The sequence below is a fragment of the Lutra lutra genome, chromosome 2, assembly GCF_902655055.1.
Source record: "Lutra lutra chromosome 2, mLutLut1.2, whole genome shotgun sequence".
In the NCBI taxonomy this organism is placed as follows: domain Eukaryota; kingdom Metazoa; phylum Chordata; class Mammalia; order Carnivora; family Mustelidae; genus Lutra; species Lutra lutra.
The window spans coordinates 62,716,726-62,733,741 of record NC_062279.1 but is presented as its reverse complement, the minus strand read 5'-3'; the positions used below and the strand labels follow the sequence as shown (position 1 = coordinate 62,733,741).

The window sequence follows — 17,016 nt, the reverse complement described above, 5'->3', positions numbered from 1 at the left end:
GGCTTAACCCACTGAGCCACCCAGGCGCCCCTAGATATGCGTTCTTAATGGTCGCTTTTAGCTATTTACTCATTGGTTCCATTGCTGACTGGTTTACCCTTTCCTTGATCCACCATACCTTAAGGTGAGGTCTTGCTGATACTGAAACCATTCTGATGTTTTAAAGTGATTTAACTTGTCTTCGTGGCAAAGGCATTTCCTTTATTGCCAAGTTCAGAGATAGGGAAGATACGTTAATCTCTCCATTTTGTATTATCTATACAGCTGAACTGACTAACATGGAAGTCACAAGCCACATGTGGCAATTTAAAATTTAATTAATTAAAATTAAATGTAATTAATCATTCAGTTCCTCAGTCACAAAACTCACATTTCACACATTCAGCAGCAGCACATGTGACTGCTGATTGCTGTATTGGACAATGCACAATATTGAACATTTTTTTCATTGGAGAAAGTTCTGTTGAATAGCACTAGAGAGAGAGATGTTTAGTTGGCATACTGTTTTGCAGTTATCTATTTTAATGTAATTTGGAGTCTAATATTTTTGTATGTCTTCACTCTGATATATTTATTTCAAATAATAGCCCAACTTACTATTCCAGTCTTTTCCAGTGAGTTTGAAGTCAACCATATATACCTGTTCAGCTTGACAGGGATTTTGTTGTTATAATACTGGTTGTTTAAGTATCTAGCATTTATGCACTTTACTTATGACGAAGTTCTCATGAATTGCATTTGCAATTCACTTCTACTTACTGAGAGGACTGTTTACTTTGATGTCTTAGAAAAAACTAGTGCACAGCAAAAACACTTTTTAATGGTTATAATTTTCATAATTTTGACTTCTATAATGATAGATTCTTGCTTTTTCCAACACTGGACTATTTTAATAAATTAATAATACTCCTTCAGAAATGCTGACTTTGCCAGGAAAATAAATGCAACCTTCTATGTATGAGAACTGTCCTTCGGAAAGTAGCATACTGTTATACTAGAAGTTCCTGAAAGTCAATTCATTTTCAGAATCTGAATATGATTTTATTATTAACTTGTGTGCCCTCCTGTGTATTTAACAACTATTCTCATGGGACTATTGTAGTTTTTTTATCTGCTTTAACCCCTTTCACATTTGAAAGATTATTTCCAATAAGTCAGGTCTATCTTGCATGGTGGTTTAACTAGGACAGTGATTTTCTAACATTTGAATTTCACTGATCAGTAAAATTTCAAAAGAAATTTGGGGATGTGCCTAATGTTTTTAGTTTTTCATTTTGCTACCACTTCTTATCGTCATCATTTTATGAAAGTGTGGACTTTTAAACATGAAACCCAAGAGGGTAGGCTTTATTGTATTCATTTATCCTTGAATAAATTTAACCTGATGATAGTTACACTATATTCTTCTTATTTTGCCCTATTTATTCCTTTAAAGTTTTGACTAGTCCCAAACCTAAACTCTTCACTGTGGAAATTATCAACCTTTCTTTGTTGGTTTCCTTCTTCTCCATTGATCTTTTTACTACTTCTGTTCGGTGTTTTGAATTATAATTTTCATTTAGGTTTTATGCTATTAGTTAGGCAAAGCTTGTCACTATTTAAAGAAATCCTATAATATGATTAGAGCAATTAGAGCATTTGATACATGATAGAGATGTATCAAAAAGTTATTTAACGGTTTTAACTATCCCATCGGTTAACCAAATATTCATTTGTCTATTTCATGTTCTGAGTTAAGTTTGTCCAAGTTATACTCTGCAGGGGCTCAGAAGAAATAGCTATCTCTTCCAGAGTTGGAGGAAGATGAAAACAAAGGAATAAAGGCAAATGACTTAATGAGGCCTGAGAATTCAGTTTCAAAGAAAAGCCTCTTTGGGGAATATTTGGATAATACTGCTCACTTGTTAAAAACTTAAGAATTTTAGAAAAAATATGTAGTTTGGAAAAATATATTTTTAAGTTAACATTATATATATATATTATTATTATTATTGTATATATAATATCTACTTGTGGACTTTTTATGTGTTTGGTGGACTCATGAAAGAACTCCTTGGAATGTTTTTATATATACTCAAGTATATATTTATTCATCCATATTCTTATACACAATTCTTCTTATATTAGAAAAGGTCACTTTTTACTGAGTACTTTAAGGATAGTGGATTCAGTGCAGGGGCTGGAAGGAGTACAAAGGTCTCCAGGCACAGCTCCTCCTCTCATAGAGTTCTCACTGGATAGCTAAGGTACGGGCAGTAGGGAATGCCTCCACAAGGGATGGGATGAGAAGAAGCTTTGCAGAATAAATAGAATTTGGGGAAATACTGATGTTTATTGCAGCCTGGGGCAATGGGGATCTTACAATTACTGATTCTGTATTCAAAAATCTATCTAGTAGGGTTAGTCTTTCATGAGTTATAATGTTAGTATCTTGTAGACAGAATCTGGAATAGTCCAAAATGAACAAGTAATACATAGAAGGAAGCCTAGTATACTATTTATCATAGGTGAATTTCTTTGAGGAAGGTATAATTTGACATGAAAAGCCTGCCAATTAATTTATTAGATTTTTTTATAATACTTTTATACATAATTAAATTATAGTAATGTTCTTTTTAGATAAATGTAAAAGATGTGTCTGTGTGTGTGGACTCTCTATATAGAATATTAATCTTTGCTTCTGTTGAAAATAAATTTTCTTTTAAAAAAGTTAAGTAAGTAAAGACTTCATTTACTTTTATCAATATTATTGACATCTTAGCAGAGCCCTATTAAATTTGGCCTATGGTATGGTCTCCATTATGGTCTACAAAATATAAGAATTAAAGAAAAAGACTGATGCTTAAACTAAATAAAGAAAAAGATGTTATAATATATATAACATATAATACATATAACAAAATATGTGTTAATTGACTATGTGTGTTATCATTAAGACTTCTGGTCAATGGGCGCCTGGGTGGCTCAGTGGGTTAAGCCTCTGCCTTCGGCTGAGGTCATGATCTCAGGGTCCTGGGATCAAGTCCCACATCAGGCTCTCTGCTCTGCAGGGAGCCTGCTTCCTCCTCTCTCTCTCTGCCTGCCTCTCTGCCTACTTGTGATCTCTGTCTGTCAAATAAATAAAATATTTAAAAAAAAGACTTCTGGTCAATAGTAGACTATTAGTATATTTTTATTTATATATTATATATTGGCAATAGTAGACTATTAGTAACAGTAGACTCTTAGTAAAGTTTTTGGGATTCAAAAGTTATAACTCGGGGCACCTGGGTGGCTCAGTGGGTTAAAGCCTCTGCCTTTGGCTCAGGTCATGGTCTCGGGGTCCTGGAATCGAGCCCCACGCCAGGCTCTCTGCTCAGCAGGGAGCCTGCTTCCTCCTCTCTCTCTCTCTCTCTCTGCCTGTCTCTCTGCCTACTTGTGATTTCTGTCAAATAAATAAATAAAATCTTAAAAAAAAAAGTTATAACTCAGATTTGCACCTGCTAGGGGGTGTTGGCGCCTTTAGCCCTCACATTGTTGGAAGGCCCACTATATTATGCATGATTGGGAGACACTTAAACCATACAGCAGACATTTTAATTTCTGTTCCTTTTGTTTCCATTTGCATAACTATACTTTTTCGTATACCTCTTTATTCCCCAAGATATATTTTTTTAAGATAAATTTTGTCTTGGCCTATTGTTAGTTTGACTTAGTATTCCAGACTTATTTCAATACCAAAAGCTGTTTATTAAGGACATGCTCTATACATATCATCGAATTGAGTTGACCCACATTCGGTGGGTGATGAAGGTTATGAGACACAATTTCTTTGTAAGAGACTTAGTATAATTGAAGAAATGAGCAATGCCTAGTTAAACACTTGGAGAAAAAATATAGTCAAGTGCTTAAATGTGTGCTATCATCAATTAAGAATAGGAGAGCAAGACAAAATAAAATGATCAGGAATGGATTCTTGCAGGATGTTAAATGTAAGATCTTGAAAATCAGGAACAGCCCAAGTGTAGTGAATCAACCTGAGAGTGGATATAGTCCAACAAAGGCAGGAACCATACTTGTTATATTCATCGTTACCTCTCTCTTTGTGTAGCTATAATGGCAAATATAGTGCCTGGTACATAGTAGTCAATATATAATGAGTAAATGGATGAATGGGCAGTTGCAGGCAAGAGACAGTGAAAGGAGGGATGTTTACTGGAGTAAGCCAATTCTTGCTGACTGGTGGAAATTATGCGAGACTGTATTATGAAGATTCTTGGATGGAAGGCTAAACTTGAGCTTGGTACCATATGAGGCATTTATACTGAGGAGTTTTCAAGGAGTGTATCATGCCAGAAGTGGTGTCTTAGGAGAAATGTCTGGACAGCAATGAGTTCGTTGGTAAGATTGTGCATGGAAAACTGGGAAGTAGGCTATTCTGAGGCTAGACAAACAATGATGAATGCCCGGGCTACTGCCTTTCAATTTTTTTTTTTTTTTTTAAACAAAGAAAGATCCACAAGCACAAAAGAAAAAGGAAATGCTTTCTTATCCATTTATTCAGTTATTTAGAAAGCTAATATTAACCTTGAGCCTACTGTAGGGAAGGCCCTGTACAGAAGGAGTCTCACCACCAAGCTTTGAACCAGGGATACCTGCCTACCAGTACTGTTAAAGAGATTCAGTAGGATTGAGTCTTGGCGATGCTTAGCAGAGTGTCTGGCACATTAACACGACTTCATAAGTGTTTGCTGCTAATATGAGTCCATTTATTTTAAAAATGATGACAAGAGGGGCACCTGGGTGGCTCATTTGGTTGAGCTTCAGACTCTTCCTTTTGGCTCAGGTCATGATCTCACGCGATCAAGCCCCAGGTTGGGCTCTGTGCTCAGGGCAGAGTCTGCTCCAGGTTCTCTCTCCCTTTCCTTCTGCCCCCTACACCCCACCCCCACCCCAGTTTGTATGTGTGTACTCTCTCTAAATAAATAAGATTTTTTTTTTTTTAAAGAAGAAGTGATTCTATGACCCTCTCCATCCCTATGGCCAAAACCCTCTCTATAATCCCATATCTAGACTTTTTACCTACTCCCTAGATAGAATATTTTCCTAAACCTCTGGTTCCTTAAAAGCAACAACACATTTTTTCCTATTAGAGACTTTGAAACTTCTAGAAAGCAGATCAAGTAATATTAGAGAACCTTGTATACCCATCTCTCCGCTTTAACAGTTAAGTCACTCCAGTCTTGTTTCCTCTACACTCCATCCAGTTCGGTATTATTTTGAAGCAAACCCTAGCCATCTTCTCATTTTCATAGGAGTCTAATAGATAAGCACTCTTGTTTTTCAAATACAACTATAATGTTGTTTTCCTATTTAGAGACTTTTCCTGGCCAAGTTTTTCTTGAACGAGTCTAGGATATCTTTATGTAGAAAACCCAGGAAATGCAAAGAACATAAACAGACTGGAGACCCAAAAGTCTTAGGATTAATAACCATGATGTCATGAACAAACCAAGGGGTTTAAGCAAAAGAATAATTTTGAGTGAGATGATTAACTTTGACTCAATAGGTATTAGTTACATAGTGGTTCAGGGACATCCAGTGGCGGATTGACATGTTTGATATCTTAAATCCAATGTAGATCCTTTCAGGTTGACCATAATTTCTTTCCCTCTTCTTCTTCTTCTTCTTTTTTTTTTTTTTTAACTTCTGATCTCATCCTTTCTTTGTCCCACCCTCCAACTCTCTACTGCTACTCTGCTCCATTCCCATTCACTTTGGGGGAATACTAGGGAACCTTACTTTCTATTAATTATGTTTGTTTGAGTTCATTCTGTTAAAATGTTTATTTTTTCCTTAAAAATAGTTTTGGTCTTTCTGACCGTACTTAGAGTCAATGATGATTAGGTGATGAATGAATATTCATTAGAATGAATGATCGCTTCAATTTTGATTTTATAGGAATTCCAGCTGAAGGTATTTTTTCAAGTAAAACTGTAAAATAATATCATAGACAAAATCCCACCCATCAAAGGAGCACAGAAGTAAATACCCCTGATTCCTGAAATTAAGTTAGAACTCAAATGCTCATAAGTTAATAACCTTAATTCTTTTTTTAAAAAATTCTTAGCTTTCAAAAGATCTCCTATTTCTCTTTGACAGTAGTGTAAGCAATTTAGCTTATGGGCCAAAACAGAGATCTTATTCTTTTTGATACCTGGGTATCATGACATTAATGCTAATTTGGGTTATGTGTATTCATCAAGAGTAAAAATCAGGCTCATTTTACCCAATTTAAGCCTGCAGCAGGCATTCCCATTAGAATTATAAACCCTAAATGTTAGAGGTTTGTATAGCAAGTGGAGGTATAGTAGGCCAGGACCTCCTTCAGCTTTATAGCACACATAATTATTACAGTGAGATCCATACTATTAATGTCGGACACTGTTTGAATGTTTTCTGATAATTTATAGGGTTGATTACTCCAGCCTCAAGTGGAACCTTACGAAGAAGAGCAGCAAATGGTAAATCTTTGCGATGGTCCCTGGGGCAGTGGTTCAGTTTGAGGCTCTGAGTTATGTGGTTCTCAGCCTCTTTTGCTCCCCAGCTTTTCCTGTGACTCAGTGTCATCATCATCATCTGTTCAGATAATGCCTGTTCAGAAATCACAGGTCCCCAGGGAGGAGAGAAAGGAGAGAGTCCTGTTATAAGCACACTCGCTGCAAACCTTTCACCTTGCTGTCAAGGTGACAAATGTTTGTCCTTAAGGGAACACTAGAGGTTAAATCACCAGTGTTTTTCTCACTTATCTTCTTTCCTGTACTATCCAAGCTCTTAGCCAAATTTATAGCTAAGAGAATCTCAGAAAATTAGGCTACTCGTGACCTTTATGAATCTTGTTCAGAGATATGTTTTGTACAAGCTCAAAGTACTGATTACATTATGAATTGGGGTCTTAGTAATTAGAATTTGCTAAAAGTCATTATGTCAGTACATTTTCCTTTCAGGGATTACTCAGAACAAAAAGATTTTAGGAAAGAAACATTTAAATTTTGAGAGATAGCATTGGGAATTGTGCAAACACCATTGTGATAAGGTGAGCAAGGACTTATTTTACATCAGTATGTGTTAATGGTATATATATATCCTTGCATAGAGAAACACCAAAATGTGCATTAATCATGACAATGGCAGTTGCTCTGGATTTCTTCTTCTTTTTTTGACCCATTCCATTCCATTCTCCATTTAGCAGTGAGAATGATCTTAAAGGATGTAAATTGATCATGCCATTTTTCCTGCTTAAAATCCTTCAGTTTTTCTTCATATAAATAAATAACAAAATCCCTTATGTGGCTTATAAAGTCCTGCATGATCTAACCCTTGCCTTCTCCCCAGCTCCTGCCATGCCACCTCTTCTTTTCCAACGAGGCAGGTGCCTTGTGGGCAAACCTGCAGTTTCTCTAGTTCATTCATTCAGCAAATACTTCATCGAGCTTCTGCTCTGTATTGAGGCTACAAAAATATAGAAAACAGACGAAAACTCATGGAGCTTACATTCTAGTTGAGGTGATATAACAACTATAAAATATATAGATTTACAACTGCAGCATATATAATATATATCAAATATGTATGTAATGCCACATATATGTCTTGCCCCATTCTCTCCCTCCCTCTGCCCATAAATAAATAAATAAATAAATAAATAACTCTATCTATCTATCTAAATATGGAGGAAAAATGAAGGAGGAAAGGGAGGAAGATGAGGAGGAAGCTAGAGGGGTTGCAGTTTTGTTTTTTTTTTTTAAGTTGGTGAATGACAGCCTTTCTTAGAATGTTTGAGCAGAGACTCGATGGAGGTAGGGGAGCAAGCCATGAGGATATTTGGGGAAACAATGTTCCATACAGGGAGAAACCACAGTGCAAAATAGGTAGGAGAAAGGCCACAACAAGGGGCAATAGAGATAAATTCAGGAATGTAACAAGGGGCCAGGTTATATAGGTAGGGCCTTTGAGGGCCTTTGAAAGTCCTTTGGTTTTAAATCTGAGTGAGATAAGTGTGTTAGCCAGCTTGAGCTGCCCTAACAAAATGCCACGGTCCAGGTGGCTTAAACAATAGAAATTTATTTCTCACAGTTTTCTGGAGGCTTCGGAAGTCCAAGTTAAGATATCAGCTAACTGGGACGCCTGGGTGGCTCAGTTGGTTAAGCAGCTGCCTTCGGCTCAGGTCATGATCCCGGCGTCCTGGGATCGAGTCCCACATCGGGCTCCTTGCTTGGCGGGGAGCCTGCTTCTCCCTCTGCCTCTGCCTGCCATTCTGTCTGCCTGTGCTCGCTCGCTCTCCTCTCTCTCTGACAAATAAATAAAATAAAATCTTAAAAAAAAAAAAAAGATATCAGCTAACTATGGTCCTGGTGAGGGATCTCTTCTGGAATGTGGACCATGGATTTCTTACCATATCCTGACATAGGGGAGGGTGGGATGTGTAGAGGGAGGTCGGATGGTGCACTAATCTTCTTTGGATCAGGGCCCCACACCACCCTTATGACCTCATTTAGCCGCAGCCTCCTGGAGACCCTGCCTCCAAATACGGTCACACTGGGGGTTAGGGCATCAACATGGAAATTCGGCCAGGGACGCACAGTTCAGTTCATAGCAGGTGGGAAGACATTTGAGAGTTCTGAGCAGAGCAGGAGCATGATCTCACTTAATGACCACGGTGCGGAGAACGGACAGCAGAATTAAGGGCAGGAGCAAAGAGACCAGTTAGGAAAGGATTGCAGGAATTCAGCTGGAGCTCGTAGTGAATCCAGCCAGGGTGGTAGCTACTGAGCCGAGCTCATTACCACCTCAGGGCACTTTCATAGGTTGTTCCCTGGATTGCTTTTACATGTATTGCATCTTCCAGGCTTCAGAGGTCTTTTACATTCTTTTCTCAGGCAAGCCCCGCACCTCTCCTGGGAGGCAGGTGCAGTATCGTGAGACTCTTGAATGAGCCTGATTCTGGAGTCAGACCGCCTGGGTTTGTAGTTCCTCACTGTGCCTCCAATTCCTAGGCACGACAGCTATGCCAACCTTGTGTAGTGTTGGGCAGGGTAGATGAAATAGTCTGTGTTAAATGTTTAGTAGAGTGTCTGGCACGTTAATAAATAGTAAATATTAGCTGTCATTACTTCTGTCACTTAATAAGTAAAGAAATTCAGAGTAAAAAAGGTCAATTGTTTGTCCAGGCTTATCTAGTTAGTAATAAGAAGAACCACAGCTAGAATCCAGTTCCTGTTGTTTCTCATACGCTCTCCTTTCCATTACATCATTTGGTGAAGGAGTTCCATCTTAAAACATAGGATGATTCGAGTTACAGAAAGCAGTAAAATTTCTTTCTATCAAAAGAGTCTATAAATTGAACTTTTCAGTACTCCATCCTGACTTACACTCTCTTCATCCTCTTAAGAGGGTGCTTTTATTCGTAAAGCTTAGCTTTTTGTTCCCTTAAGGAACCTAGACGTTTAAATCTCCTTCAGATTGTTAAGTTAATCCTTCTCTAGAAAAAATTGTTTAATTTCTAACTATTTTTTCCTCAACAGTTCACTGTTTAGTGTATTCATTAGGAACAAAAGTACTGATTTGGGGGCTGTTAAATTAAGGTTTTATGGAGGAATCTGCTCCCACATCCGACTTTTGCTGCTATCTTTGCTTGGCCTCCACTGGTGGGTATTTTATTCATGAGTAGTACACAGGTTCCTATAGTAAGTCATGACCAAATGTCTCTGCAGTTTCTTGGTTCACAGGCATTTTCTCAGTGAGTACTGAGCATTGATGAGTTTGATGTCAGCCTCTGGCGGAATTTTGAAATAGGCTAGAAGGGTTGTAAAAAGCCTTATGAGTAGTTCTGGGTTGCCATGTATTTCAAATGGCACCTGGGTGTCTCCCTGCCGGGGCACATGGCCGTGTCCAGATTCCTTGTGCAGGAGCTGGAGTTCATGCTCACTTACCTAGACACCTCCTTTTACCGCAGCTGCTCTATTATTTCCCAGTCGTGCTGGGACTTCCCAGGAGTTTGTACCTTCCACAGAGCAAATCCTGAGCAAGCTGTTGATTATCTCCTGGGTTCTAGGTTCTGGATATTTCTATTTCACCATCTCTTATAAGCAAGGACCTTGGTATCTGACCTCCCCATCCTTTTCTTCCTCTGTATCTCTCTGAATTTTCCTTCCTGCAGTTTTAGAAGTATAGCCCACTTGCTCTCTGGGCCATAAAGAGTTCCCTTGAATCCCATCATGAATTTTCTCTCTATGTTTGTGTAAGGATTGCTGTTTAACTCTACTGGATTTAACCCTTAATCTCTAAAAGAAATTGATAGACTTTAGAAAATCCCAAGTAATAAATTATAACTTATTAGAAGCAGAAACCTATAGTGAAGAGAGGTAGGTAGAGATACAGTACTGAAAACTGAAAGCAAGAAAAGAAATAACAAAATCATTAAAAATGAGAATCTATTGATACATTCCCATGTTTAGAGACACATAGCCTTACCTACTTCACTAATATCGAGGAACCACTATATTATATGGTGGAATATAAGGAGTTTTAATATATAATTTTGATTATAAGGCATCAGAAATGATTAAATTTTGTGAAATTGACTTTTTTAAAACAAGGTAGAAAATAATAATCTATGCTTGAATGACTCATATTTAAAAGACATGGGAATTAAATTATTTTAAAGTTATCTTAAAGAGATCTTCTTTGACTGAGAAAATCAGTGTATATAGAAAATATTATCCTAATTACTTGAGGGATTTTTTCTTATATATATGTAGAGCATATTTATTTTTTAAGAAAATAGAAAAGTTTGGGTGCCTGGGTGTCTCAGTTTTTGTGTCTGCTTTCAACTCAGGTCATGATCCCAGGTCCTGGGATCGAGCCCCCATTGGGCTCCCTGCTTAGCAGGAAGCCTGCTTCTCCCTCTCCTACTCCCCACTACTTGTGTTCTTTCTCTCACTGTGTGTGTCTGTCTCTCTGTCAAATAAATAAATACAATCTTTAAAAAAAAAGAAAATAGAAAAGTTTAAATGGCCTTTCAGAATCCCTTCCAGTTCAATCTGGTAGATGATCTAAAAGTTCATTTGTTTAAAATACATTTCCTGAGTGTTTGCTGTGTGGCTGGAACTAAACTAGACATTAGAAATAGAGTGGTGAGCAAGCCAGGCATCATCCTTGCCCAGATGGAGTTGACATTCAAATAGAGAAATGGATAATACATAAAATAATTACATTCTAATTAAGTGCTATGATGGAAATAAACAAAACAATGATAAATTAGAAATTTCCCATTTTAGTACCGTTCTTTTCCCAACTACTCACTTTTCCTCATTTCCTGGGTTGACTTCTTAAATCAGACAATCTCAGCCTTTAAGTGTTTGGCTTAAGTCCTTCTTGCAAAGTTGTTTAAATATAGGACAAATCATGTGAGTCATTGACAGTAGATTGGCTTACAGTAAAAACTTGGCTAATATTTATTTTGATATACATATAACTTGAACATAGGTTGTGATAGGCAGATGAAGCTAGAAGAGCATCATTTTAATAACAGCATGATAATAACAAACTTAGGAGAGCTTTTTGTGTACTTTACAAATGGTACCAGTCATTGCCTTTAATTTTTTACTTTCCTTTGCTCCTAAAACATCCTCATTGCAGAGGAGTGTAGATGCTGTTATTTTCGCTGTACAAAGTTAATAATAGTGTTTGAAAGAGACATTCATGATAAAGAATGACCACATTAATTGTAACTTGTTTTAAAATTACCTTTTGATAAGATAAAGGAAAATGCCTTTCAGGAAATCATGTGAATTACTCTCTCTTTTAGGCTAAGTAATTATATTCTATAATGCAATTTTTTTGTATTGGATGGACAGAGTAAAGATAAAAGGAAACATAGAGAGAACAACCTACTTCACAGATGACTGAAGCAGGTGTTAGAAATGCAGATGAAGGTTAGTGACTAAAGACTGTACAAATTTGAAGTGAAAATGCCACTGGTCTGCATGCAGCGTTCTGCACATATGAAGTTTCAGGTAGCTAAATTATTCATTTTATTGTGTGAACTAGTTCAGGAGTTAGGGAAAAGGTGCCTTTCACATTTAAACTGTTTCTTCCCTCTTTTCCTTTCATCTGCACTTGGCAAGCAAAATGAACTTCGTTTTGTAAGTTTTATTCCAGCAAATGAATGACTTACATCTCTATATGGGAGAAAAAATACACGTAGGAACAGATACTTACAGGTTTAAGTGATAGTATAACACAATAGAAACCAGAGATTAGTTTTTCTCTCACTTCTGTTGTAACGAAAGCGACTAAAGACAAATAAATGCAAAAGTATCTATCTAATAATCATCATTATCATGAACCTCATTGTGAAATATTTCTCTAATGCCTGCATGGGCATTATTCTGTGCTGGATAAAAAGATTTAAAAAAAATAAGCCATTCCTTCCATAATCTTAACAATCAAGAATTTTGATTTTTTAATATTTTATTTCATATATATATATTTTTTAAGATTTCATTTATTTATTTGAGAGAGAAAGAGACCAGGAGCACAAGCAATGGGACAGGGCAGAAGGAGAAGGAGAAGCAAACTCCTCACTGAACAAGGAGCCCAGCACAGGGTTTGATTCCAGGACCCTGAGATCATGATCTGAGCTGAAGGTAGACGCTTAACTGACTGAGCCACCCAGGCATCCTAAGAATCTTGATTTTTTTTTTTGAAGGCAAAACTGAGGGTGCCTGGGTGGCCTCGGATGTTTAAAGACATAACAGATATTTTTAAACATTTAATGTGTAATTTTATTTTATTTTTTAAAAAGCTTTATTTATTCATTTGAGAGAGTGAGAGAGATTGCAAAGCAGCAGGGCAGAGGGAGAAGGAGAGAGAATCCCAAACAGATTCCTTGCTGAGCATAGAGCCCAATGCAGGGCTCAGTCTCACAACCCTGTGACCTGAGCTGAAACCAAGAGTTGGATCCTCAACCGACCACACCCCCTAGGCGCCCCTTTAATATGTAATTTTAAAGCAGAGTTACATTTTAAGGAAAATGTCAGAATTCCTGAAATTATTTCTACTCTCTTTTTGGCTTATTTTGCTTTTTTTTTTTTTTAAAGATTTTATTTATTTATTTGACAGAGAGAGATCACAAGTAGGCAGAGAGGCAGGCAGAGAGAGAGGAGGAAGCAGGCTCCCTGCTGAGCAGAGAGCCCGATGCAGGGCTCGATCCCAGGACCCTGAGATCATGACCTGAGCTGAAGGCAGCGGCTTAACCCACTGAGCCACCCAGGCGCCCCTTATTTTGCTTTTTGATCTCAAAGGCTGCTGACCTTGCTACAGGGCACCGCGCTGGTATCCAAAGGTTGCACTAATATAAAAACGCCTGTTTTTGGTGAACTCAGATCATTTCAGGAGAGTCAAAGAGGTTTTATATATGTGTAGGAGGAAAATACAAACACTTTTTCCACATTTTAAAGGTGATGAAAATATGAACAAAGCATGCCTGGATTGATTGATTGGTTGGTTGAGATTCAAAGTTGTGGAACTACTGACATTTTGACTCTGTCTATACCAACGTGTAGGCTTAAAATACCTTCCTTTGTCTCCTAAGACAAAGGGCTTCAGTGTCCTACAGATTTGGGTTTGGATCCTGTTTCTATCCCTTATGAGCTGTGTGATTCTGGCAACAAAATTAATTATCTTTGGACCCAGGTTTCTTTAAATGTGAAATGGCCATAATAATACTACTACTTCTAGAGATTGTTATAAGATTAAATATGAAGTGGTGGGCCTGGCACATCATAGGAACTCACAGTGTATCTACTTCCTTTTTCTAAAATTTTATTTATTTATTTGACAGAGAGAGATCACAAGTAGGCAGAGAGGCAGGCAGAGAGGGGGGGGGGGGAAGCAGGCCCCCTGCTGAGCAGAGAGCCCGATGTGGGGCTCGATCCCAGGACCCTAGGATCATGACCTGAGCCGAAGGCAGAGGCTTTAACCCACTGAGCCACCCAGGCGCCCCTCTACTTCCTTTTTCATTGGAGCAGCAGCTTGCCTTACAGATAGTCCTGTCTCTGCTCTATTCTCATTTTATTTTATTTATTTATTTTTTATTTCTTTTCAGTGTAACAGAATTCATTGTTTTTGCACCACACCCAGTGCTCCATGCAATGTGTGCCCTCCATAATACCCACCACCTGGCTCACCCAACCTCCCACCCCCTGCCCCTTCAAAACCCTCAGGTTTTTCAGAGTCCATAGTCTCTCATGGTTCATCTCCCCCTCCAATTTCCCTCAACTCCCTACTCCTCTCCATCTCCCCATGTCCTCCATGTTATTTGTTATGCTCCGCAAATAAGTGAAACCATATGATAATTGACTCTCTCTGCTTGACTTATTTCACTCAGCATAATCTCTTCCAGTCCCATCCATGTTGATACAAAAGTTGGGTATTCATCCTTTCTGATGGAAGCATAATACTCCATAGTGTATATGGACCACATCTTCCTTATCCATTCGTCTGTTGAAGGGCATCTTGGTTCTTTCCACAGTTTGGCAACCATGGCCATTGCTGCTATAAACATTGGGGTACGGATGGCCCTTCTTTTCACTACATCTGTATCTTTGGGGTAAATACCCAGTAGTGCAATTGCAGGGTCATAGGGAAGCTCTATTTTTAATTTCTTAAGGAATCTCCACACTGTTCTCCAAAGTGGCTGCACCAACTTGCATTCCCACCAACAGTAGAAGAGGGTTCCCCTTTCTGCACATCCCCTCCAACACACGTTGTTTCCTGTCTTGCTAATTTTGGCCATTCTAACTGGTGTAAGGTGGTATCTCAATGTGGTTTTAATTTGAAGCTCCCTGATGGCTAGTGATGATGAGCATTTTTTCATGTGTCTTATAGCTATTTGTATGTCTTCATCGGAGAAGTGTCTGTTCCTATCTTCTGCCCATTTTTTGATATGATTATCTGTTTTGTGTGTGTTGAGTCTATTCTCATTTTAATTTATAAAACCGTTTAAGAAGCTGTCGTGTGTTTGAGGGCTGATATAGCGTTTTTCAGGTTTTAGTTGACTTTGTAGTTAGAGATTTGGGGACTAGTTTTGAGATGTGTTAGCCAGCTGTTTTATGGAGAAACGTATTAGATTTGGAGTCAGAATATCTTGGTTCATTTTCTGACTCCGTATGTACTAATTTTAAGACTTCAGGCAAGTCATCTAACCCATTTGGCCTCTATTTTCTCACTTGTCTAGTGGAGAAAATAATAACACCTCGCCTATTAAGCTTCCCTGAATTACGGTGAGAAGCAGATGAGACATTGTGTATAAGATACTTTGTAAAACATGAAATGTTCTTAAAAGGTAAGTAAGCGGGGCACCTGGGTGGCTCAGTGGGTTAAAGCCTCTGCCTTCGGCTCAGGTCATGATCCCAGGCTCCTGGGATCCAGCCCCGCATCCAGCTCTCTGCTCAGCGGAGAGCCTGCTTCCCCTTCTCCCTCTCTGCCTACTTGTGATCTCTATCAAATAAATGAATAAAATATTAAAAAAAAAAAGGTAAGTAAGCTGTTATCTGTAATTTATCATGATCAAATTTATCACTTGTGCCCTTCTTCCCATTGGAAGGCACACTTATGCTATGAAATATTAAGATTAATTGCTTATTTCCACAGCAGTGGATATCACTTTTTGTGATCCCTTACTGGTAAATTAAATCTAATAATTTGATATATAATTCAGACATTAAGTTTGTACCATATAGAAATTTTGAACACATATGATGGTATCCTGCAGGACAAGATTTTTTCTGCCACAGACTTTTATAGCTTAAAAATTTACGTAGTATGTGGGTGACTGCTTTATTGCTAGAGTTCTTGATTGGTTACCACAGTGTAGATTAACTGAGCACAGTATAACACTTTGATTTTTCACATCAGTCCCCAAATGGGCCATTTTCTCCCATTAAAAAATTAAGGTATGTTTTACATATAGTAAAATTCATTCTTTTTAGTGTGCAGTTCTATGAGTTTTGACAAATGCTTATAGTCATGTACATAGCACAATAATCAAGATGTAGAACATTCCATCACCCCTAAAGTTTCCCTGTGCTCCTTTGGAGACATTGCTTCCACCCACCCTCCCAGCCCCTGGCAACTACTGATCTGTTTTCTGTCCCCGTAATTTTGACTTTTTCAGAACATTGCATAAATTGAATCATACATCATGTAGTGCTTTGAGTTTGACAAATGTGGCATTTTTGTTAATATACCCTTTTTAAACACATTTTTTCTATTTGGGAACAAAAGCGTTATTGCACTTATTTTTTAAAAAAGATTTCCAAAGTTGCATTTTTGGAGTGTGCTTTTCATTTATTGAGAAGCACTGGTTGATGTTTTTGGTTCATAGATAGATTGAGAGTACCTGAATATTCCTGAGCTTTTGCCTATACGTACCCACTTAAACTTTCCTTTCTCTGTGTCCTATATATCAGAAAAGAAATAGTCAAATTGTCTTTCAGAATGTATGAAAAGATATTTGCTCCTAGGTTGTTGGTTCAGAGTTTTAGAGTTTGTTATTTTTTAACCCAAGCCCTCAATTATGGAATGTATTGTGTCTCTCCCAAAATTCATATTGTTGAAGTCCTAAACTCCAGTGTAACTATTTTGGGAGCTAGGGCCTTTAGGGAAATAATTAAGGTTAAATGAGACCCCAAGGATTGGGCCCTAATCCAATAGACCTGGTTTATTTGTAATTAGAGAAGGAGACACCAGAGGTGCTCACTTACTCAGAGGAAAGGCTAGTGAGGTTACAGTGAGAAGGCCGATCTCTATGAACCAGAGAGAGAGGTCCCTGCAGACACTAAGTCTGTTGGCACCTTGGTATCAGACTTCCAGCCTCCGATATGTAGAAAATAAGTTTCTGTTGTTTAAGCCACCCAGTCTGTGGTATTTTGTTATGGCATCCTAAGCAAACTAATACATCCTGAATGTAAG

The 17,016-nt window shown here is 37.9% G+C and overlaps 1 protein-coding gene across 5 annotated transcripts in view; it reads left to right on the top strand.

Annotated features, from left to right (window-relative positions):
• The window catches only part of SLC10A7 (solute carrier family 10 member 7), a 253,644-nt gene that overhangs the window by 87,742 nt on the left and 148,886 nt on the right, over positions 1 to 17,016 (top strand). Inside the window, exon 6 of one of the 5 annotated variants that reach the window (XM_047717584.1) lies at positions 6,453 to 6,475. The exons of the other annotated variants lie outside the window; for them this stretch is intronic. Coding sequence (XP_047573540.1) covers positions 6,453 to 6,458 — 6 coding nt within the window. The 3' untranslated portion in view covers positions 6,459 to 6,475. Of the gene's footprint in view, positions 1 to 6,452; positions 6,476 to 17,016 lie in introns of those variants that run through there. 5 annotated transcript variants of the gene reach the window in all.